General features: G+C 43.8%; 9 protein-coding genes across 9 annotated transcripts; 4 read left to right on the top strand and 5 right to left on the bottom strand.

The window, feature by feature from the left end:
• Positions 1–478: 478 nt before the first annotated feature.
• Positions 479–2,003, bottom strand: SAMD00019534_025930 (hypothetical protein; the record flags this gene model as incomplete). The annotated part of the gene is made up of 4 exons (XM_012901891.1): positions 479–1,042; positions 1,129–1,481; positions 1,541–1,784; positions 1,965–2,003. Coding segments are annotated over 4 exons (1,200 nt in total), but the record flags the coding sequence as incomplete, so codon positions are not given.
• A 1,519-nt stretch (positions 2,004–3,522) lies between these two features.
• SAMD00019534_025920 (hypothetical protein) lies at positions 3,523–5,525 on the bottom strand (the record flags this gene model as incomplete). Its single annotated transcript, XM_012901890.1, has 6 exons — positions 3,523–3,623; positions 3,705–4,100; positions 4,185–4,384; positions 4,471–4,955; positions 5,021–5,455; positions 5,517–5,525. The coding sequence occupies 6 exons, from the start codon at positions 5,523–5,525 to the stop codon at positions 3,523–3,525; spliced, it is 1,626 nt and encodes a 541-aa protein (XP_012757344.1).
• A 304-nt stretch (positions 5,526–5,829) lies between these two features.
• On the bottom strand, positions 5,830–6,024 carry SAMD00019534_025910 (hypothetical protein; the record flags this gene model as incomplete). Its single annotated transcript, XM_012901889.1, has 1 exon — positions 5,830–6,024. A coding segment is annotated over one exon (195 nt), but the record flags the coding sequence as incomplete, so codon positions are not given.
• Positions 6,025–8,578: 2,554 nt separating this feature from the next.
• On the bottom strand, positions 8,579–10,018 carry SAMD00019534_025900 (hypothetical protein; the record flags this gene model as incomplete). Its single annotated transcript, XM_012901888.1, has 4 exons — positions 8,579–8,749; positions 8,884–9,091; positions 9,193–9,505; positions 9,577–10,018. 4 exons carry the CDS (start codon positions 10,016–10,018, stop codon positions 8,579–8,581), a joined length of 1,134 nt encoding a protein of 377 aa, XP_012757342.1.
• Positions 10,019–10,271: 253 nt separating this feature from the next.
• On the top strand, positions 10,272–12,068 carry SAMD00019534_025890 (hypothetical protein; the record flags this gene model as incomplete). The annotated part of the gene is made up of 1 exon (XM_012901887.1): positions 10,272–12,068. A coding segment is annotated over one exon (1,797 nt), but the record flags the coding sequence as incomplete, so codon positions are not given.
• Positions 12,069–12,335: 267 nt separating this feature from the next.
• Positions 12,336–13,170, top strand: SAMD00019534_025880 (hypothetical protein; the record flags this gene model as incomplete). The annotated part of the gene is made up of 2 exons (XM_012901886.1): positions 12,336–12,955; positions 13,083–13,170. 2 exons carry the CDS (start codon positions 12,336–12,338, stop codon positions 13,168–13,170), a joined length of 708 nt encoding a protein of 235 aa, XP_012757340.1.
• A 2,624-nt stretch (positions 13,171–15,794) lies between these two features.
• SAMD00019534_025870 (hypothetical protein) lies at positions 15,795–16,576 on the top strand (the record flags this gene model as incomplete). Its single annotated transcript, XM_012901885.1, has 2 exons — positions 15,795–16,502; positions 16,556–16,576. 2 exons carry the CDS (start codon positions 15,795–15,797, stop codon positions 16,574–16,576), a joined length of 729 nt encoding a protein of 242 aa, XP_012757339.1.
• Positions 16,577–17,811: 1,235 nt separating this feature from the next.
• SAMD00019534_025860 (hypothetical protein) lies at positions 17,812–19,439 on the top strand (the record flags this gene model as incomplete). Its single annotated transcript, XM_012901884.1, has 3 exons — positions 17,812–18,110; positions 18,199–19,239; positions 19,316–19,439. 3 exons carry the CDS (start codon positions 17,812–17,814, stop codon positions 19,437–19,439), a joined length of 1,464 nt encoding a protein of 487 aa, XP_012757338.1.
• A 55-nt stretch (positions 19,440–19,494) lies between these two features.
• SAMD00019534_025850 (hypothetical protein) lies at positions 19,495–22,782 on the bottom strand (the record flags this gene model as incomplete). Its single annotated transcript, XM_012901883.1, has 3 exons — positions 19,495–20,859; positions 20,941–21,363; positions 21,439–22,782. The coding sequence occupies 3 exons, from the start codon at positions 22,780–22,782 to the stop codon at positions 19,495–19,497; spliced, it is 3,132 nt and encodes a 1,043-aa protein (XP_012757337.1).
• Between the last annotated feature and the right edge of the window lie 78 nt (positions 22,783–22,860).

The following is a 22,860-nucleotide window of genomic DNA, read 5'->3' as shown; positions in this document are numbered from 1 at the left end:
CTGAGCGAGTCATTATCAAACAAATCCAAATGGTAGGTGAACATAACATTTAACATAAGACGATGATGATGTTGGAATGATTGATGATGGACATATACTTCTTACGAGTACTTGAATGATGAAAACTATTGAAAGAAATAGGTCTTAGACCCGTGACCCTTTAACTTATACAACCTGAACAACTCGATGAATGGAATGAATCAATGTCTATCCCAACCAATCATCATCAACATCGTCATAATCATCATCATCAACTACTATTCAATCACATATACTAACGAACTCCTCTGCTCCGCTTCACAGATCTACTTAGGTTCGCCTCTTTTCATTGTCTCAACCGATCAAACAATAAATTATACTTTATAAAGAATGAAGATCTCGGAAGGGTATTACTATATATTTAATTAAAGTAGGAAGAGACTGTACATGAATGTGCCTTGGATGGTGGACCATCAATCCGCCAACCACCCACCTAGAAATGCGAAGTCAGGTCCATGCCATCGACTATTGATCCCATTGATATGGCCTCCCAGCGCGACTTGCACTCGAGAGCGGTCCTGGGTATCTTGGTCTGACGAGCACGCGCCATCGACTTGGAGAGATCCATCCAACTGATTTCTCGACCCTCTTGCTTGCACTCGATAACCTTCTTCTGCAACAACTCGTCCTCCTTGGGCGACCAGGGCACCTCGCGCGACATACACGACTTGAAGTATTGATAGCGACACTGGATGTCGGTCCTGGTGCGGATCTCCGAAGCCACATTCTTCCAGCTCTGTCCATGCTTGTCGACCAGTATGAACAACTTGGCTTCCTCCTCCTCGTCCCACGAGCCCTTTCTGATCGCTGGACACAGCACTCTCTTCCAATGTTGAGCGCACTGTGCACCAGTCTTGCCTCCACCAATCTGCATGGCAATCTTCTTCCATTGTTTATCTCCACTCTCATGCACCAACTGGATCAACCTTTGGCTCTCCTCCTTTGTCCACTTATTTGGTGGATTCCTAAGTCCCCTGCTCACACTCTTTCTTGATCTCTCCCTCTATGTTGGTGTGATTGAGTGTTAGAGTGTGATAAGGTGATGGGGCGGGGCTGGAATGATTCCTCTCATACATCAATCAAACATACCTTCTTGAATACCATCTCGGCATCGAATAACATGGCAAAGTTCTTGGTATCTATATTTAGTTCGGGCTCATCGACTCCATTCTCCAAAAGGTAGTTGTACATCTTGTTGGTGGTATCCATAACAATGAATATCTCGATAAGGTAGTGGAGTAGTGTGCGATCATCCATTGTAATCATTCTAAGATCATTGACCAGTGTTCTAAGTGGTAGTTCATCACTGAGATACTCTGCAATGAGCACGGCCAGATGTTCCTTGGTGGACTTGTCCATGTATTTGGCAAACATTGGCGCGAGGTACTCTCGCAGTTGTTCATCAATGTCCTCATCAAACTGATCGACCATTGTACTGGGCTCGGGTGGCGTAGTCGGTTGCGAACTCGACAAATAGAATGAGTTTGAGTTTGGTGATGATCCAACTTGTACAAGTTGTTGTTGTTGTTGAGCATGTTGTTGTTGTAATTGTTGTTGTTGTTGGTATTGTTGATATTGTTGTTGTTGTTGATGAAGTTGTTGTTGTTGTTGTTGTTGATGTTGTTGTTGCTGTTGGAGTTGTTGTTGCTGTTGAAGTTGTTGGAATTGATAGGAGTTGGGCGAGTATAGTTGTTGGACGGCGTAGCCGGTGGGTGTGTGAGGAGGTGATTTTCGAATGCACGCTTCTTACTGACTACAGGACTGCTCGGAATACTTTGGTATAATTGGTTGGCCTGTTGTTGATGATAGTAGGTGTTGGCCACATCATAATCATTGGGCACAGTCTGGACATGATGCATTACATATCCTGGACTCTGGTATCCAGTGTGATAGCCCACTGCTGGATAACCTGGAATTGTGTTTACCATCTCGATCATTTTATTATTATTATTATTATTATTATTAATTTAAATTAATTATATATATAAATTAATATTTATCGTAAGAATATAAGTTGGACTTTAAAAGTAAGTAAAGTAAATAGGATATGATATATTCGGGGATATTTAAGTGATGGATCAATATAATGTAATGTAATATTGATTGATTGATGGATGGATTATGATGTGATTGATGTGATGTGTTATTAGTTGGACACTTGAGACTGAATGACTGCCTGGCAGGACGTATAATGAATGATATTTCCACGATTAAAGGACACTCACACCCATCAAGTGCACCCTCATCCTCCCATTATAACAGAGGGAGTTGATTGTTTGATTGACAGTGGACTGATGGTGGTCGATGAGGTAGAGGGTGGAAGTGGATGCGTAGGTGCGGGAAGTTAATGTATATACAATGCATAACTTAAGGTTAACATCATCCATCATTTCTCAAATGAGTTCTCAATTGTGTGTATTGAGAATCAGTGAGTTAGTGAGTGAGTGTGGTATGATCAGTATTATTACTTATACAATATACTTATAACTCTCATCTAACAATGCACCTGACCAACCAACACACTCCCTACATCATCACTTCACTCGTGTGTGTTGTGTTGATCAGGTGACACCCACACCCACACACCCACACACACATCATTGATGGTAGTTGTGGATGATCACATGACAGGTAGTGATTGATATGCATTTCCAATGGAGTTGATGGATTGATTGATGGATGGATGGCATTGACAAAGTGTTTAGAAGTGTCCAACAATATCAAGAGCAGCAGCCAAACACATGCATCATTCAATCATGGTCACTTGATCATCATCTTTTGTGGAGGATGCCAAGCCATGCCAATGTTGATGGTGGTGATGGGTGGGTTGACCTTAAAAGGTCATCCAAGTGTGATAGTGATTCATGCTGATTGTTGTTATAATAAACTTCAATAGAATATGGTTGGTAGTTATGTTGAGCTGAGAATATCGTATTGTTGGTTGGTTGGTTGGTAGTCGACGTGGGTTGGTTGGACATGAATGTGTCTGGCTGATCATCAACCGACAATCAATTAAGCCCATCCGCAACTTAAAAGAGAACAACACAACATCCTGCCAGTGTTGTGGTAGTAGAGGTGGCCGCACATTGGGTAGACGCCACGAGTCACTCACTCACTCACTCACTACCTATTCAACTGTCACCATGACACACACTTAGACTGGATTGCCTCTTCCCCATTTGGAAGTACTCGGAGTATGTATTGCCAACAACTGACACTTTCATTATGAAATCGCATCACCATCATCACTCCACATTTGATTGATTGATTGATTGATTGTCACATGACGTATTGTGCGTAGCATCCGATCGACCTTTCTGCCAAACACGTCGCCTCAGCCATGAGTAGACATTACAGTCTAGCAAGCTAGGTCATGACGTTAGTGGCGCAGTAACAGAGGTGACATGACATGGTCCATGATGTATGCATGTGTCCATGGATTGATTGATTGACATGATGATAATGTAATAGATGAATGGTCGATCAATTGGATCGCAGTGTATTGATGAGTGATTCTATAAACTGTTTGTCACGCTCCTTATCCTGATCCTTCAATTGTGAGGTCTCTATCGTTGCCTCATATTCTATTCATTGTTCATTCAGTTAGTCAGTCAGTATGCCAATCAATCAATCAACATATGTCATCATGACATGATAAAACATACCTTTAAGAATTCCAATGATGTTATCCATGTTTATATTCCTCTGTTTGATCACCTGTTGTATCCTCTCCTTTATAGTGTTGTCGCCACCGACATTGTATCCAAATAGTATGCCAATGACAATGTCTATGTGCTGTAACTTGAACAGACCAGCATCCAAACGTCTAAAGAACAACTCTTCTTCGTCATCATCGTCCTCATCGTCACCATTCTCCAAATGCTCCTGTTTAAGATTCTGTTCGGCCTCCCTCAGCTTCTTGGAGTACTTATCAAACAGTTCGAACCATCTATCAATCTTCTCGCATTGATTCTCTGTGAACTTGGACACCAATCTCTCGTATCTCGCTGATCCCTTCTCCAAGTTTGTGAACAATGAGTGTACAATCGTTATGATATGCTCTGTTGTTTGTTGTCGTTGCTGGTTAGTCAGTGATCGTGGGTGTGCATGGCGAGGCGACGTGTTTGCCGTCAATTGAACCATACCATCATCTTCCATCTCATTATATATTCCTTTGTTCTTCTTGTTCTTGTTCTTGTTGTGCTTGGACTTGACTCGCTTCATCATCGCTGAGAACAATGTCTTCAATCCAAGTCTCTCGACAAACATCTCGTTGGCTCCTTGATGTCGCGTCAGTGCAAAGGCCAGCACCTTCAGCGCCGAGCTCCTAAACACTGTCTTGTTCCTGTTCCACGCCAAGCCAGAGGTTGGTTAGTACATCCATGCAGGGACCCTGAAACATGTTTCAGGGCGGCCAAACACATTACATACTTTATGAACATGAGCATTAGTTCAATGCCCTCTGATTGTAGGAATAGATCCTTGTTGGCCTGGTTACCAAGGAGACTGGAGCATAGGGAGGAGAACACATTCTCAACCATCTCTGTCTCTTCCAATGATTCGGGCGCCTTCTTCTTGTAGGCAGCACTGACGACCAGCAATGAGTCAATGCCTCCAAGTTGAGCAAACTTGTCGCGCGACTCCTCATTCGTCTGGAGTATGATGGAAAGGATCTCGCAACAGTACAGTCTAACATTCAATGGTACGCTAGCAGCTGGAGGTGATCTGATCGCCGTGAGTATGTACTTGAACATGTTTGACTTGTCCGCGAGCAGTTTCGACGTCTCCATTGGCTTCAACTCCAACAGATTCTCAAACACAGACAATGTATTATGAATGGCTGCCTGGTCATCTGACTCTGACACATCAAATCGCTCAAGTACTGTCACCAACGTCTCGACGACTCCATTCTCAATCTAAGGTTGGTGTACAGTCAGTCGCGTGTCCACTCTCGCCCCGCTCGCATCTGAAGAACTCTTACCAAACTGTTTGTTAGAGCGAGGGTCTGGTCGTCGTTGGGCGTCTCTTGCTCGGTCAACTCGTGAAAGAGATCAACTATATCGATTACAATGTCCACGTTGTCATGAAGGAGTAGTGAACCGAGTGAGGTGATGACGCCAAGTTTGACAAAGAGTGGATAGAGCTCTGGTGCCGTGGCAACGATCTGTAGCTTCTTGATCTCGTCGTCCAGCTCGATCTCACTGGTCATGAATCGCTCTGGGTTGTCTGCATACTTGATACGCATCTCTTGATTGATATTATACTTCTTCTCAAATGTCAACACCAACTTCTTCAATGTCGCTGGATTGAGCTCCTCAAACTCTACCTCTGCCACTGCATCACCATCATTATCATTCTCACCATCCTGTCTCCTAACCTTTGTCAATACATCATTCTGTTGTTCATTCTTTCGTTTCTAATTGAGTTTGAGTCAATGGTTAGTATCATCATGATGATTGAATGAATGAAGTACTTACTGTTGCCATAGCGATGTTGTATGTTATAGATAGAGTTAATATGTACAAGTATGTGTCTTAAAGTTGATTGATTCGCAAAGTGAATGAAAGAATGAATCATTGATGAACTTGCCTCAAGGTCGTGCGTCTTCACACAAGCGCGAAGGAAACACACTTCCGTCAGTCCATTCACAACATTTGAAGTATGCGTTGGCCTATGGGATAGTTAAAGGTAATGGGTTTGTTTATTGTGTTGGGTTCAGGCTAGTCAAGTCTGAGGAGTAGAGGCGATTGAATGAATGGTACATGGTGTTACATTGGAGGAGGGTAATTATATATAGTATATGATGGGTAGGCCGTGCAGCTTCAGGCCGACAGGCCTCCCATCCCCTCTTTTGTCGATAGAGTGGAGTTGTTTGGGTGATGGACATTGTTCAATCAATTGATGGACGGTTCCATTTGTGTATGAAGGTAGGTTGGGTAGATGATGATTGGTCCATAACCATAAGGGTTCATGGATGTGAAGGTACTACTACTGGAGGTAGATGTGGATGTGGCCAAGTACTACTGGAATAGCATCCTTGGACGAAGGACACCCCGGCGTTGGGTACTTTGACGCGCTTTGATTGGTGCACCTGGACATTTGGGCACGTAGTGTTGGACTGGCGTGGTAGGTCTCTCTGGTGTGCTACAACCTGGTGTTGTACTGACAATGGGAGATCCAGGTCTGGCAACTTGTTGTGTCATTGGCAGTGGTTGTTGTTGGGACTGGCACTCTAGGTGTAGATCATTAAGTATGTTGGATAGTTCTTTCATTTCTTTCTTAAGTAGGGAAGTATGTATGTATGTACAATGGATGGATAGACAGTTACTACTGTAGGTGTAATATGTTGGTTGTTATAATAATTTGATTATCTGATTGAAGGATAATATGAGAATTAACTGTTGAGTGACGTTAGTAACCAAAGTTCTTTGCTTTATAAAGGCAATGATTGATTGAATGTGTTTGTTTGATTGATGATGAGATTGCTATCATCAAATATAAGATTAATTAATAATAATAACAATATGATTGACTGAGTGAGGTGTACGTGTGTACATGTACAACAACAATAAACTTTGGTCAATCAATCGGATATGATGTCAATGCTGATTGACCAAAGATACCTCTTGGTTGGTGTGTGGTGGGTTGCGATGAACAAACATCCAGGTCGACAGAGTTCCACCACACACTTTGAGTGAAACAGTGAGGTCGATGGGCAAATTGCAAACTGGAAACACATTAATGGGAACAAGACTGAATTGACTCTTACATTTTAGATTGATTGATTGATTGATTGATTGAATGACTGATTGTGTTATGAAGGATGGGAAGTATCCCGCTGTATCATAATGTAATATAATAATCGTTGTTTTAGTTGTTGTTGATCTTTATGTTGTTCTTAAAGAAGTAGAAGAACTGGTAATTGTAGTTATAGTGATGTCTGTGTGTGTGTGTGTTTGGTCATGGATGGAAATGAATGCAGCAAAGACCATTGACTTGATCTTATAGTTGTTGTTGTTTGCTTGTTTGTTTGTTTGTCAATCACACGCAATCACTCACTCTCTCTCCTCAAACACACACACAAACATTGCCCAACAACACCAAACAAACAAACAATTAATCAATCAATCGACGATGTGTGTGGATATATATACAAACACCTATTGGTAATATATATATAATGAGGGTGGGCCATCCTACATTTGGATACAGAAGCAAGAGTAGTCAATTCCAACTTCTGTGTTGGGATCGGGGCGGGGTACAAATGAAGAATGATAGACCCATTCGCAGCCATATACCTCATCCTCCATCATCTCCACTTCACACAATGCACACAAGTCGCAGCAGAAGTTAGTGTGGCTACGCTGGGCGAAAGAGGAAGGATGCTGGTGCCAATGGCACTCACTTCACACAAGCACACTCACACACACAGTTTGATTGATCAATCAATGAAGATGGTTGGGATGTGTTGAAGTGTGGTTGATGAAAARGCGCGGGAAGTTTGCAAACCGGTAGCATGTTCAAGGTCATCCATATGTGATATATGTAGTATGGTAGTATGTTGTTGTAACTTACATCAAGGTTCGGTGATTGTAGTTGTAGTTGGTCTGTTGTGATTGGTCTGTCGGGTCGGGGTATAAGGGAATAGTAGTAGTATTTACAAGAAAAGAAGAGTGAAAATGGGGATAGGAGGCGGAGGGTAGGTGTAATGTTGGTCTGGCTATGTCTGTCAACTGGTGTCTGATTATATGTACATGTGTTTGATTGATTGATTAAGTAATAAGTAGTGTATATATCTGTGTGTGAATGTAGGTTGGATGTTGGAATGGAATGGAATGATCACTTGATGAGATGATGACCTAGCCAATATTGCTATGCCTATAACAAGTTAAGAATGGAATACGGGTATTCTTGGTTGTTTGGTAGTTAAGGGGGAGTTTAAGGGCTTGGGGGAGACAGGCAAACACATCACCATCATATATCTTTAGTACCAGCTGTGCTGTTAACATTGACATCAGCACCTTTGCAACAGCAACACATGTCAGGCAAGTGAAGGCACGAAGGTTGTTGATTGGTCGATTGATTGAGTTAGTGAGTGTGAGTGAGGGTGTGTAAATAGGGTAGGCCATCATTGGCGACGGGTCAAGGCAAGAACAAAGTTGGGAAGGGCCACACACACTGACCGTCATGAACCTAGTAAGGCAAATGGGATGGGTGCTTACTTGAACAGCCTAACCTGCCACCGATGTAATAATAGACACGCCACTGGGTGAGGCAATCATTGATCTCGATGTCCATGATTGTCATGTTCATGCCGTTGAGATATAACGCGAGGTTGTTCGACATGCGCGATCGGATGGGGGTAGAGTCTGTGCTTCATTCCTGATCATTGCGAATCGTGTGATCATCGTCAAATATCAATATTTTGGCGCCAAATCATTATCATTACCTGCCGTCATGACGGCTATGTATATCGATCTATTGATATCACCTGATTGATTGATACCAAAATGTTTAATATGTTCGTGAGAGAGTTCTCTCATACAGCTGACTCTTTGAGATACTCATCGATGAGTGCTGCCTTCAGTAGTTGTGGGGCTTCCACTTGGAAGGCGTGCCCACTCTCAATAGTGACAATGGTGGCCTGCGGCAGATGATGTTTGATCGCCGACTTGGCACTAGTGATAGGTATTACAACATCGTTGGAGCCCTAGATGTATGATGTATGTGATGTATGTATGCATGTGATCAGGTATGTATGTTGTCAGTTGTGGGCTCATTAATTAATATGTCGGTTGAATGATTGGGGAGTCATGCACGACACAAAGATGGAGAGACACTTACAAGAATGACGGTAATGGGTAGGTTCGCGGGTATGTTTGGCAGCAAATGGAGATGCCCATTTGCAAAGTTGTTGTTGTACAGTGTGCTGTGGAAGGAATCAAGGAAGCCTGGCTTTTCAAGTACCTGCCACTTGACCTTTTCGATCATGTCATCAATGATGTTTGGATCAATCTTTTCTGGATCAGTAACGTCATTCTTGAATCTATCACTATTGTTTGATTGTTTGGTTGAATGTGTGTCATGGTTGGACGATTGAGTGTCAGGGTCAGTCGTGCCAGGTCATGTCATGTCCCACCAGGTGTGACTTACTTCTCGACCGAGCGAATGAGTTGGCTAGCACCAGCCAGTTTGAAAAGGAACTTTCCAAGATATGGCATTGTTATCAGTTTGGCGACTAGTGGTATGCTGACGGGGATGATAGCTGGACCCATTAGACATAGACGAATGATACGTTGTGGATGTGTAGCAGCAAAGTGAGTGGCAACTGCGCCACCCATAGAATATCCAATCAAATATACTCTCTCCACCGATAGATAATCAATCAAATCAATAGCCTGTCCCAAATATGTGTCCAAAGTATAAGGTATGTCTGGCGAGTCGCTCCTGCCTCTTCCATAAAAGTCTGTACGCACATTGAGTCATGTTAGATAGTTGATTGATTGATTGACTGCACCATGACTGACGACCACATACCAAACAATAGAACTGTGTATCCCTTTTGAATGAGTGGCTGAACTAGTCTGTGGAAGGTGAAGCCCCACCAGTACATGCCATGCATGTAGAGTACGAGTTTGGTCTTCTTTGGTGAGGTCTTTTGTTTGAAGTTGCGGATTAGACGTGGTTCGAGTTGTGAAGGGTCCGACTCTGACACGGCCGGCTCAAACAATTGGTAGGCGGTAAGACCGTGTGTTAGCTTGGCGTAGAAGCAGTCTCTATATATCTCTATTGAACCCTTCTTATTGAATGGTGGGTTCAAGTTGGTCGTAAGAAACTCTGATGCCAATGAATGTTCACTTATATTATCATCTGCCATCACTGCATTGGTCGATGATACTGTCGTTGTTGCTGTAGCTGTTGGTGATGTAGTCGATGTCACTGTGACAGTAGGTGGTGTATCATTACTATTATTGTTCATTCTATGTGTATATGTATGTGTATGTCTTTAAGTATTTATTATTATCTGTACATGTATAAGTTCGATCTCGAAATGAAAGTGAATGGTGGGTCAATCCCACAAAGTACATGCCACACTTTTGGAATTAACACAAATTTGAAGTTTTTGAAGATTTGAAGAACTTCCCTCCCTTTTCATTCATTCATTCTATCATTCATTCCTAGATCACTCACATACATAGAGATAAAGATAAAGATACATATAATATACATACATGGAGGTGGATAACAAACATGTCAATACTGATGAACAGATGGTTGACAAATGCCCACAACATAATAAGAAGTTGAAGTTCTTGTGCACGAATGATAGAACTTTGATTTGTTCAGACTGCGTGACGACAGAACACTTTGCTCACAAGTTTGTTAATGCAGCATCGTTGTTAAACAAGGCCACACCGATAGTGGCAGAGCATAGGGATCGTCTCCATGCACTGTGGCGCATGCTAAAGGATCTGGGCGAGGTGCACGAGTCATTGGTCGACAATGAGAGTCGTGTTCAGCAGGTCTTCCACGAGCTACACGCAATGCTAACGATCGAAGAGCACAAGTTGAAGAAGCCATTCGTATCCAAGCGTCAAGAGGCCGAGTCGACCATCGAGAACATCATCAAAGAGGTCAACTCGATACTTGTGCTCATTGGCGGCGTGAACAACCCCGCCAACAATCAAGAGGCAGCCGCGCAACAGCATGGACTGCAGCAGGTGAGCGTCACGGCCATGGCCCCATTGATCGCGTCGATCAAGTCCTCGGGCACAATCGAGGCATTCGTCACGGCCAATCAGTCGCCCATCCAGGAGGACGTTGTGGTTGGCGACCAGGACAACCTGCTGGGGCAGTTCAGACATCACTTGGTCTCGTTCAACAACGTCAGCTACTCGCTGCCCGACTTCCTCTCGATCAAGTTCCAGTCGGACAGGCTGAAGAGCGACATTACAAAGACGATCAATCTAGGCTTTGACATGACAACTGATCGCACACTGAGGGCCGAGCCTCTGAAGCCACAGTCATCGTTGCTCTACATGCTTAATGCGCTTGGCCAGCTCAGCACCTTCCACACTGGCACCGCAACATGGACACAGCACACGGCCAAGGACATTGAGATGCGCTCACAGACCTCAAGCTCACTCATTCGCGTCGGAGACTATATATACGTTTTTGGCGATTCAGGACTGACCAAGACGTACTCGCGCTACTCGCTCAACAACAAGATATACGATGACCACGCTGAGGTCACCACTGGCGACGGAGGAAACAGCGCGGCTGTGTGCTACGATGGCTCCAACTACATCTACTTGGTTGGAGGACGCTCACCTGCTGCCGACATTGTTGGCGGCGGCGGCGGTGGATACCTCAAGCGCATCGACCGACTCAATGTACACACCAAGGTGTTTGACAGGATTGGCAGCATCGAGGAGCTGGGCACTGGCACACCTACGTGCACATTCTTGTTCAATGACCTGCTTTACATTGTCTGCACGGGTCGCATCCTCACCTATGACATGTTCAATCGACAGTGCGTGGACATAACACCTCAGTTCCACCTGGACACGATCCATCTGTCGAGCCGCGTGTGCTACGACGGCCTCGGCCACATCTACTTGCTCGACAACCTCAAGGTCTTTATCAAGCTCTCGTTGAACACCAAGAGGTTCACATGTCTGGCGCAGCTGCCACTGCTCGACAAGGTGGTGTGGAAGACGCACTCGGTGGCGATCATCAACGATGCATTGTATCTGTATACACCGGCGACCAATACAGTGATGAGATACAACATTGCACAGGATACATGGACAACACTGATGGACAATTCTAGACAGCCCCTCAACATATTTGGAGGTGTTGGAGCTGCTGGTGGAGCTGTGCCAATTGCTGCGCCAGCACAACCAGCACCGGCCAAACCACCAGCAGTGTTTGTCTTTGGCAACAACAACAACAACAACAACCAGGTGCTGCCACAAGTTGTTAATCCGCCACTGCCACTCCCTCCACAACTACAGGCACAGCGAAGATAAACATATCGCTTGACCATATTCATGATACATCTTGTATGTTTAGTTTGATAGTGTTCCGCCAGGTGATTGATACACACACTCGTTTTGTAAGATGTGTGTGTGATTGTTGGAACAACCCCAGCCGGATCTTGATAATGAATGAATGAATGGATGATCGTCACCAATCTGATAATGTTATGCAATAACACATCTTCGTTATGATAGTGATCATTAATCATACTCAATAATCACAACTATCACATAGAATATCAATCAATAGTAAGAATGTTTGGTGCAACTATTACTACTACCAATAAGGAGATGGTGAAGGAGAAGAAGGATGAGAAAGAAGTGAAGGATGTTGGAAAGGCCTTTGGTCGTTGTAATAAACATGACAAGAAACTACAGTTCCTGTGTCTGGATGACAATGATATGATATGTTCAGGTTGTGTATCTTCCAAACACTTTGGACACAAGATTGCCAACTCTGATTACATGGCCAACAAAGAAGCACCTATTGTGGTGGAGCACACCAAACGTTTGAATTATGTTTGGACAACAATGAAGGGTCTGGCAAAGGCCCATCACGAATTCACCGATCAAGAGAAGGTCATACACCAGCTATTCCATAATCTACATGAAGCTCTGACTCTCGAGGAGCACAAGCTGATTAAGCCACTCACTACCAACATTGAAGCAACAGAGGCAACACTGGAGAAGGCCATAAAGGAAGTCAACTCCCTACTCCTACTAGTTGGCCTCCCCAACCAGAGCGATACCAACTCGTGTTGGTGGGAATCTTTCATACATCAAGAATCTGAAGTGAAGGAGGATGAGGATAAAGTTAAGATTGTTGTTGATGAAAAAGAGGCAACAGAGAGTTTAGAGGAAGATGATAGCGAGGAGTGTGTAACGGAATCGAAGTCGGCTCCCAATGGTACTGGGGAACCACTACCTCAGATACCAAGCAACTCAATTGAATTTTTGGTCACTGCCATCCACTCATCCGACTCTTTGGACAATTTGATCAAGAATTCCAAAGTGGAGGAAACTGATAGAGTGTATCAAGATCCAAATGAACCAGAGATTCGGCTCTATCTGTTCCAACATCATCTTATGAACTACGAAGAGAATCATCGTCCCAAATATGAACAGCCAGACAAGTTTGGTTTCAAATTCGACCAGAGTCAGTTGATGAATAATGTTTCCCAACTTGTTCAACAAGGAGTATCAATTGATCCTATCCCCGACGACTTCAAGATGCCAGACAAATATCTTTATAGAATCAATTCTGATGGATACATGTCAACATTTGACACAGAGAAAGGTGGTTGGAGAAAATACTCTGTAGAGGACTCCGAGCCAAGGCTCTACACAAGAGATTCATTTGCTGACTGTGGTGGTCGGATCTATATATTCGGTGGCTCTATATCTTCCAAGACCTACTCTTGTTTCTCAAATTATATAGGAACTTACACCCACCAAGGAGACATCACCACTGGAGAAGGAGGAGAGAGAATATCAGTACTTTACAATTTCAAGGACTATTCAAATATCTATCTCATTGGTGGAAGAGTGGCGGCAGGATACTTGACAAGGATAGACAAGTTCAATATACCAACCAACACCTTCGAACGACTAGGTTACATTCCCGAGATTGGCGGAAGCACTCCAATCTGCTCATTCATCTACAAAGATCTTCTTTATTTGGTATCGAATGGACGAATCATTGAATATGACTTTGCCAACAATCAGAGTTTAGATGTATCAAGCAGATTCAATGTAGATTCCAATCATCTTCAAGGCAAGGCTTGTTATAATAGATACTCAGAAACACTCTATCTCTTGGTACAAATGGACCACTGTGAGGTACTTCTCAAGTTGTCTATGGAGACCAAACAATTGGTCATCTTGACATCTGTACCAGCAACGTTTCCTCATTTTTGGAGGACTGAAACAATGTCCTTTATATATCCAAATATTTTCTTGACTTCCAACCAAACAAAGAATGTCCAGAAGTATAGTACCTCCATTGGCATTTGGACCAAGGACAATGTCTTTGGCAATCCCCCTCTCCCTCCCCTTCAAAATGGCTTTGGAGCAACCACTTCTTTGTTTCAACTTACTGATGCTTTTGGCCAATAATTAATTCTTATCTAAATTAAATACTTTTAATAAAATACAAACTTAGTTAATACCCTGGAATGGATTTTATTTTAATTTTATTGATTGATTATTAATTTATTTAAAATTAATATTTGATTGGTTTATCCATTGCTGAAGATAAATAGTCGTTATAAGATGTACTTATCATTTTCAAATCTATTTATATATTTGTATTAATTAATATATATATCTCGATATACAACTCTACTCTACCAATGTTGAGAGATGAATTGAGTGGAAAGAATACCCCCGCTTCATGAGAATATTCAAGACTGTATTCGAGTACACCCCATCCTAATCTTCATTATCCACACCTACAATCATACATATGAAGAGTACCATCATTATTTGAGAGTTTAAATCATCACTTAATCAATATCAGTATTATTCCCGATCGCTGGTTTTTATATCTATCTCATTGGAGGCAGAACGCTCTCTGGACACCTGACCAGAATTGATAAGTTCGATATAAGCAACAACACTTTCGAACGCGTTGGTAGCATTCATCTACAACGACCTATTGGTTGTGGTGTTCTCTGGACGCATCTTTGAGTATGATCTAGTCAACAAACAGAGGTGACGTCACCAACAGATTCAATGTTAGCTACAATCAATTGTTAGGAAAAGCGATTTTTAATGCATACCAAGAATGTCTCTATCTTTTAATAGGTGTGGACAATTCGGAAATATTACTCAGATTGTCAATGGAGACCAAAGTTCTGACAATAGTTACAACTGTACCAACAATCCTCTTACCATGGAGAACTGACAACATTACAATCTATTGCCAATGTATATACTTGACATCGAATGATAATATGTTTGTCCAGAAGTATGATGTTATCTTTGGCAAATGGACCAGGGACTCAATCTTTGGAAATCCGCCAGAGACTACATCCTTTGGAGCACCTACAACTTTGTTTAACAACGGTCGACAAATTAACGGAAATGGAAAACCAATGTCTTTGTTTGACAATGTTAGGCCTGACCTCTTTGGGCAAGCCAAAAAATAATCAAGAAGAAATAAAAATATATCTATGTTGTTTACTCTTTCCTACTACTACAAGGATCAAACCAACTCGTTGATAACGTTCATGAAAGTTATTATTGATAGTTTCATTGATTAATACTATGATTGAATGATAGAATAATATTGTTCACCATTTGTTTGGTTGCCAGTGATCACTTGAGTTTCCAATCAATCAATCAGTCCCAAATTGCCCTTCACATTGATCGCGAAGTAGGTGAGTGATGCAGTTTCGTACTGTGCGCTGGAGGCGGAGTGAATGATCAGTTAACCATTTGGCCAACTTGATTTTGCAAGTGGTTGGATGATCAAAACAATCAAACCCAATTTGAGATCCAGATCTCACTATTTTGCTGGGACCAAATCTTGGTTGATCACAAAAATGGGCCTCTGTTTCCGTGGATAATATGTTGTACAAATCTGTGTAATGGATAGAATATCCAAATGAACATTAAAGTTTAATTCCTCCTCCATCATTCTTCAATCATTCAATCATTAAATATACTTTAACATTGTTATATATATTTAGTCATATTATAATAGAAGAAAGAATGATTGAGAGTACCAAAAGTGATAAAGCCGAGGAGGTTAAGATTGAGGTGGTCAGTGAACATTGTGTTAAACATAATCTGAAACAGATGTTTCTGTGTCTGGATGACAAGGAGTTGGTATGTCAAGAGTGTGTGACATTGGACCACTTGGGTCATAAGCTAGCGACAGAGGCATCATTGTCCAACAAGTCTACTCCAATCTATGTGAAGGAAAGAGATCATATTCAAACATTGTGGACGATCCTCAAGTCCTTGTCCACTGTCCACAAGTCACATACCGACAGTGTCAGCCAACTTAGTCAGGTCTTCCAGGAGTTGCACACACAGCTTAACAAGGAAGAAGAGAAGTTGAAGCAGCCATTAATCAAAAGTATCAAGGATGGTGAATCAACTGTGGAGAAGGTCATCAAAGATCTCAACTCTACTTTGAGTCTCCTCGACCATTGTGATGGAGTGGAGCATTGTATTGTGGACATGACTGCTGTCGACTTAATCAAATTGGTCAACAAGGTTGTATCATTTGGGTCATTCATGGAGGGAATCAAAGACTCTGCCAACCATACAAGCGGATCCAAAGAAGAAACAAGTCGTCTCAAGAAGCTACAGCAGTATCTAGTCAAGACCAAGGATACCCTCAATCAACCTGAGCATCTCATTCTCAATTCTGATAGTGTGTCATTGATGGAGGTTGTCAAGAACAATGTCTCCGTGTGTCCTCAGAGTTTATCAAAGGATACTCAAATCTTCATGGTGGATAATAGGGGATTGCCATTATTGTATGATACCAATAATGGAAGTATTGTTGAACTCGAGAGGACGCCATTTACTCAGGTGAAGGGTCCCATCTTTCAATCATGCTCAGTTGGTGATGATCACTATGTCTTTGGAGAATCAGGACTATCCAAATCCAGGATGTATTTGCAATATTACATCTTCTCACGTACAAGGAAGTTCCCTTCATGGACACAGACCGTTCTTGAAGGTGGAATGAATATCTCTGTTCTACAAGACGTTCCCAACAACTACATTTACATAATTGGTGGCCAAATGGAAGAGAAGTATCTTACAAGGGTTGACAGGCTCAATGTCATCACCAAGGAATGTGATCATATTGGTGACATTGATGAACTGTCTAAAGGTATCCCAACTTGCACTTTTATCCATCTTGGGAAGATCCATGTGGTGGTCAATGGACGTATCGTCATATTCAATCCCTTTGCAAAGTCATCTGAAGACATCACCGACCAATTCATGATTGACACGAGTATCCTAAATAGCAAATCATGCTTTGACAGCCTCACTGGAGATCTCTACCTCATGTTAACCTATCCATTATTTTTTATCAGAATATCAATGATAACAAAGAGGTCCACCATCATAAGCCACCAAGTATTCTTTACCTTTGACCATATTAGGATTATCAAGGGAGTGATGTACTTGGTTAATGGATCAAGAGGTATTCAAAAGTACAAACCTCCTCCTCCTACCTCGAGCAATGGTACTACTACTACCATTGAACAAGCCAAATCACCGCTACCAATAACCAATTCATTGGATAGCACTCAAAAATCACCTGTCCCTACTACTACTACTACTACTGCTACTTCCACAGTGTCTCTATCTAGTATATTTCAAGGGTTGAGTTCTCACTATCAATCACCTCCTGCTACACCACCCAAGTTGGTAACAAACTAATCCACAAAAATTCAATCCAACACTGGAAATCATCTCTCAATCAATCAATCAATTAATTAATCATCAATCAATTATTCAAAGAACAATAAAAAAATAAATTAAATATTTAAATAATGGTCATTGTTCCCTTGATCATCCATTGGGAACCCAAAGATCACCAAAACAGAAGCACCTTCCAAAGAATCTTGAAAACGATTCGATTTGACCACACTTGGTCAAGAATCTTCATCTTGTCATTCTTCAAACACACCTTGTTAATATTATTATTACTTATACTTATACATATAATACAAATACATAACTATACATAATCTTGATCACAATGACAAAAACTACAACTGTTACAACAACAGCTTATCAATCAATTGGCAATATAAAGGAGATTGCTGAACAGGCTATAGATTGGGCATTCGGCCACTCTTTAGTCTTTGAGAAGAAGAAGACACAGGCCGAGAGCGATGCAATTGCCTATCCAATCGTCACACATCTTCCAATATCACTATTGCCCAATCGTTTCCCTGATCAACTATTCCACCAAGCCAAGTCATTGGCCACAGACTACAACCTGCTCGTACACCACCTAAGTCGCAACTACAACTTCATCCAAGATACATTGAAGAAGTAAGCTATGAATGAATGAATGCTGTGGCATCATTGAGCATTGACTGACTAACCTCCCTCGACTCACTAAATCACACAATCAATCAAGTGTACAAGATACATTTACTCAATTATTGTTGGACATTCACAGAAAGGTCAATGCAGAGGGCGTTAGACAACAGATTGAATTAGGACTGTTTAGATCGGATTACATGTTGCATCAACCAGGCGACTCAACAGAGGACAGCGGAGAATGGAGATTCTATCAGGTCGAACTCAACACCATCTCGTCATCGTTTGGCAGTCTCTCGTCAAAGGTGTCCGAGCTGCACAAGTACCTCATCAGCAACAATCAGCTCGAGAAACAGTATCCTCTGGACAAGCTGCCTGTCAACGACACTGCTGTCAACATTGCCAGAGCCATCGCCGAAGCATTCAAGTTGTACAACAATGACAAGGCTGTCGCCATGATGATCGTGCAGAAGGGCGAGAGGAACATTTGGGACCAGAAGATCATTGAGTACAATCTCTGGAACAGACACAAGGTCAAGATGATCAGGAGGACGCTTCAAGAGGTGCATGAGCGCGGCAGCCTCAGCGCAGACACTGGAGCATTGCTGATCGATGGTCACGAGGTGGCCATATCCTACTTTAGAGCCGGCTACACACCCGCCGACTATCCGACTCAGGCTGAGTGGGATGCTCGTCTGGTTATTGAGCGATCGTTGTCGATCAAGTGTCCATCGATTGCCAACCACTTGGTCGGCGCCAAGAAGATCCAGCAGGCGATTGCCAAGCCACAGCTGCTCGAGCAGCTGTTGCAGGATCAAGAGTCCGTGAAGCGCATGCGTCAATCATTCACTGGCCTGTACAGTTTGTCCAAGGAGGACATCGATCCAGCAGTGGTTGAGCGCGCCATCCAGCACCCAGAGCTGTTTGTCATGAAGCCACAGCGCGAGGGCGGTGGCAACAACATATACAACGACCAAGTTCGCACATCCCTTCAGTCAATGTCACCTGACGAACTTTCATCATTCATCCTCATGGATCGCATCCAGCCAAGACCATTCAAGACACTCATCATCCGTGAGCGTGAGTTGCACGAGATTGAGGCACTCTACGAGCTTGGAATCTTTGGACTATACATTGGGTAAGCTTGGCCCAAGATCCAGTCACTCGTCCATTCATTCTTTCACTAACTCACTCACTCATTCAACCAATCGTAGGAATGGAGACAAGGTCGTTATGAACGAAGAAGGAGGAATATTGCTAAGGACAAAGACAGCATCAAGCGATGAAGGTGGTGTTGCTGCTGGCTTTGCAGTCATCGATTCACCAATCCTTTCGTAGATAGATAGATACTTGTAATAACAACATACTTATATATGAACAAGAACAACATTTATTAAGCTCTCCTTGGCTCTGCTGTCAGACTCATCTTGTAGATGGTGTCTGAGTTGGGTGCGCGCAAGTCCAGCTGCGAGCGGATCTTCTCGTTGGGCTCATAGTAGTACTCCAGCGTGTTTTGGAACTGGAGGATGGACAGGATGGTCGTGGTGATCTCGCGCAACTTGGTGAAGTTGATCAGACCGTCCTTGTGGTCGGGGTTGCCCTCGTAGATGAATGTAATGTCGGTGAGATAGACGCCCAGGTATGGGATGCACGCCGATGACGTCTGGTTCAGACGCTCTCTGTACACTTTGTAGCTGCCATTGGGCGACAGCAATGCCTGGAGTGCGCGGTATGATTCGACTGAGGCCTCGGGCAGCTGATCCCATGTCTTCTGGAGACGTGAGACGGCTGCCGACTCGAGCGATGCCAGCACGCCCATCGCGCCATAGAAGTTGTTCAGATTGACAAAGCACTCGCCCAACGCGATGATGCGCTTGAGTGCAGACACACGCTCCTTGACCTTGCCGTGCTTGACCACCTGCATCTGGATCCAGAAGCTAAAGTTGTTAAAGTGCTCGGTGAAGCGGCAGATGCTGGGCGATGTCTTGTACTTGGTCTTTGCCTTTGTCCACGCCAGGTCCAGCAGCTCGTGTGGGCGGATGCATTTGAACTGCTCAAACTCAATGAGCGTGATCTGGATGGCAATGTCGTTGATGTCAAAGTTGAAGAGCACGCGGTCGTCCACGACCATCATCTGGGCCACCTCCTCCTGTGTGAGCATGGGTGGTGGGATGTACTCGCGAAGTGGCACGTAGCCGTCTTGCTTGCGACGGAACACTGTCTCGAGGTGCGAAGCATAGCGATCCATTTTGAACGAGGGCATGATGGTCTTGAGTAAAAAGTTAAGCAACTCAATCATCTTGGGATCGTTGAAGTCCCAGTAGAACTTGCCAATCCACAGCTTGATAACGTTGAACACGCTGAGACGCGACTGCTCCTGCTTGGTCCTGCGCCAGTCCGAGACGTACTCGTCCATCTGCAAAAAGGTGGGCGACAGTGCCAGCGCGGGTGTGACACAGAAGCGAATGATCAGACGCTCCATCAGCTCGACAGGCGAGATGAATCGTCTATAGGTCATGAGTAGGACGTTGGCAAACTTCATGTCATGGTTGTTGATGATGGTCAGGCGATCGATCAGCTTGTCCAACGAGCCAGCCAAAACAATGAACTTGTCTGGATTGTTGTCCTCTGTCTTGAACTTGATATCATCTCCATTGACTCCATCTGGTAATGGCTTGGCATTGATCGCCAGCAAGTCCATATTCTTCTTCAACAGCTTTCCAACAGTGTCCTCAAACTCTATCCTTCGCAGAACAGACTAGTGTGGGTGGAGGTCGTGTATGAGTATTATGCTGGTCTGGCGATGCTCCTCAGCTAGCTGAGTGAAGATGTTACATACATCCAAGTGAATCTGAAGTATATACTTCTCGGCGTTCAGGTCCTCAATCTCGCTCTTGAGCTTGGAGTTCTGGTTGGACTCCTCTTCGACCTTCTCTTTAGCCGCTTGAAGTGAGCCATCAATCTCGCTAAGCATACCAATGAGGAATCCAGTTTCATCTGACCCATCGTCCAGTCCAGAGTGATGATTCTTATTGCCATGTGGCTCCTTGACAGCAACCGTGGCATTCTCCAATGACTCTGACTTCTTTAGTATGGCAGCATTCTGTTTGGACAGAGTCTTGACGATTGCCATCACATTCTCCAATGGATAAATGATCAGATTGTAACTGTCGCGCATGATCATCAAGTTGACTATAATTAGTATTACAATGACAAAGATTGTCAGACACAGATGGTATATGCTGGATGATCTGATGGCATCCTGTAATGTTTGATTGATTGATTGAATGAGTCAGTGAGTGAGCAAGTGAGGTCGAGGGAAGGATGGACTACATACCGAGTTGTCCAGGATCATTGATGTTGATTGATAGGTGTACTCTAGGACTGCGCCATATTGTAGATGGTTGATTGCTGACTTGTTGTTCAACCATGTTTGGCCTGAGATGACCAACTTTAGGATCTCGCTGTTGGTTGCCAATATGTTCTGTACGGACGCTGCAAATTGGTATGGTTCCAGGTTCATCTGTTGATATTGTAGGTTCGCAAGATTGGTCTCGATGGCCTTGTTTCCAGTTGGATGATAGGTCAACAGCTGCGTGGCAAAGTACACCAGAAGCACTAGCAGCACTATCTTGTTCAAAGTGACCAACATCAGCTTGTCGCCCAGTTTACTGGCCTCCACCTGGAGGTTGTCCTGGCTGCTTGTCCTGCGATTGCGCCACAGTCGTCTGTGGAGCGTGGATATCAGGGAGACGCGAATGAAGGATCCGCACAAACGGATGATACGGCCGTACTGGCCAATGACCAACACCTGTAGCTTCCACGGCAGTGGCTCCTCCAGGAAGAAGCACACGATGCTGGGCAGGATCGAGAGTATCGACACAATGTCCAAGAAGAGTAGCGGTAGCGAGCTGTAGTAGTGGCTGCCATAGACGATGATGCTGGCCACCACATCGAATGTGAAGAAGATTAGGATGATTATGCGCAGCGCCAGGACTGTGTAGTCAAGTGCGTCGGTGCGTAGCGAGCCCGCCGCACCAATAGCGTCGTCGATGAATATAATAAAGAGGATGGACAGCACCATGAGCACGAGCCATGGCCACGACTCGACCAGCGTAGACAGGCGCATCATTATGCGCTCATACAGTGGAATCTCTGGTTCCTTCTTGGTCGAAGTCTTGTCCACGCCGCCCTCAGTGGCCGTGGGTGGGACGCTGAGGAACAGACTGGATCGCTTGTTGATGTACCCGCTAGAGGTGAGCTCGCCTGGGAACGCATTGAAGCTGTCGGAGCCAGTGCTCAGGCGAGACTCCTTGTCCAAGATCGAGATGGATATGTGATGCGGGTTGGGATAGTAGGCCGACGATGGCATCTGGTCCTGTGCCGACAGGGGTGGCGTCTGTGACGGCGAGCTGCCCTCGAGTGGGCTCGAGTTGCCGACGATGTATGGCGGTGTTACACTGTTGTTGGACGATTTTAATGTTACAGATGATGGTGATGTTGATGAAGTGATGGGTGAGGGCGTGTTGATGTTAATGTTGGTCGGATGTATTGACAGGCTTTGATGATGACGCAGGATGGGTGAGGGTGGCGATGAGGTGTTTGGCGAGGGCGGCACCGAGTATGTCATGCTCATCGAGTTGAACCGGACATTTCGAGGTGATTCCAGTGGCACTTGCATCTGTATTTGTGGTATCTGTAGTAGTGTTTGCTGTGACTGTGACTGTAACTGTGACTGTGACTGTGACTGTGACTGTGG

Source organism: Acytostelium subglobosum, assembly GCF_000787575.1.
Source record: "Acytostelium subglobosum LB1 DNA, scaffold: scaffold4, whole genome shotgun sequence".
NCBI lineage: Eukaryota > Evosea > Eumycetozoa > Acytosteliales > Acytosteliaceae > Acytostelium > Acytostelium subglobosum.
Note: the sequence above shows the minus strand (reverse complement) of the source record. Positions and strands in the feature narration are given on the sequence as shown.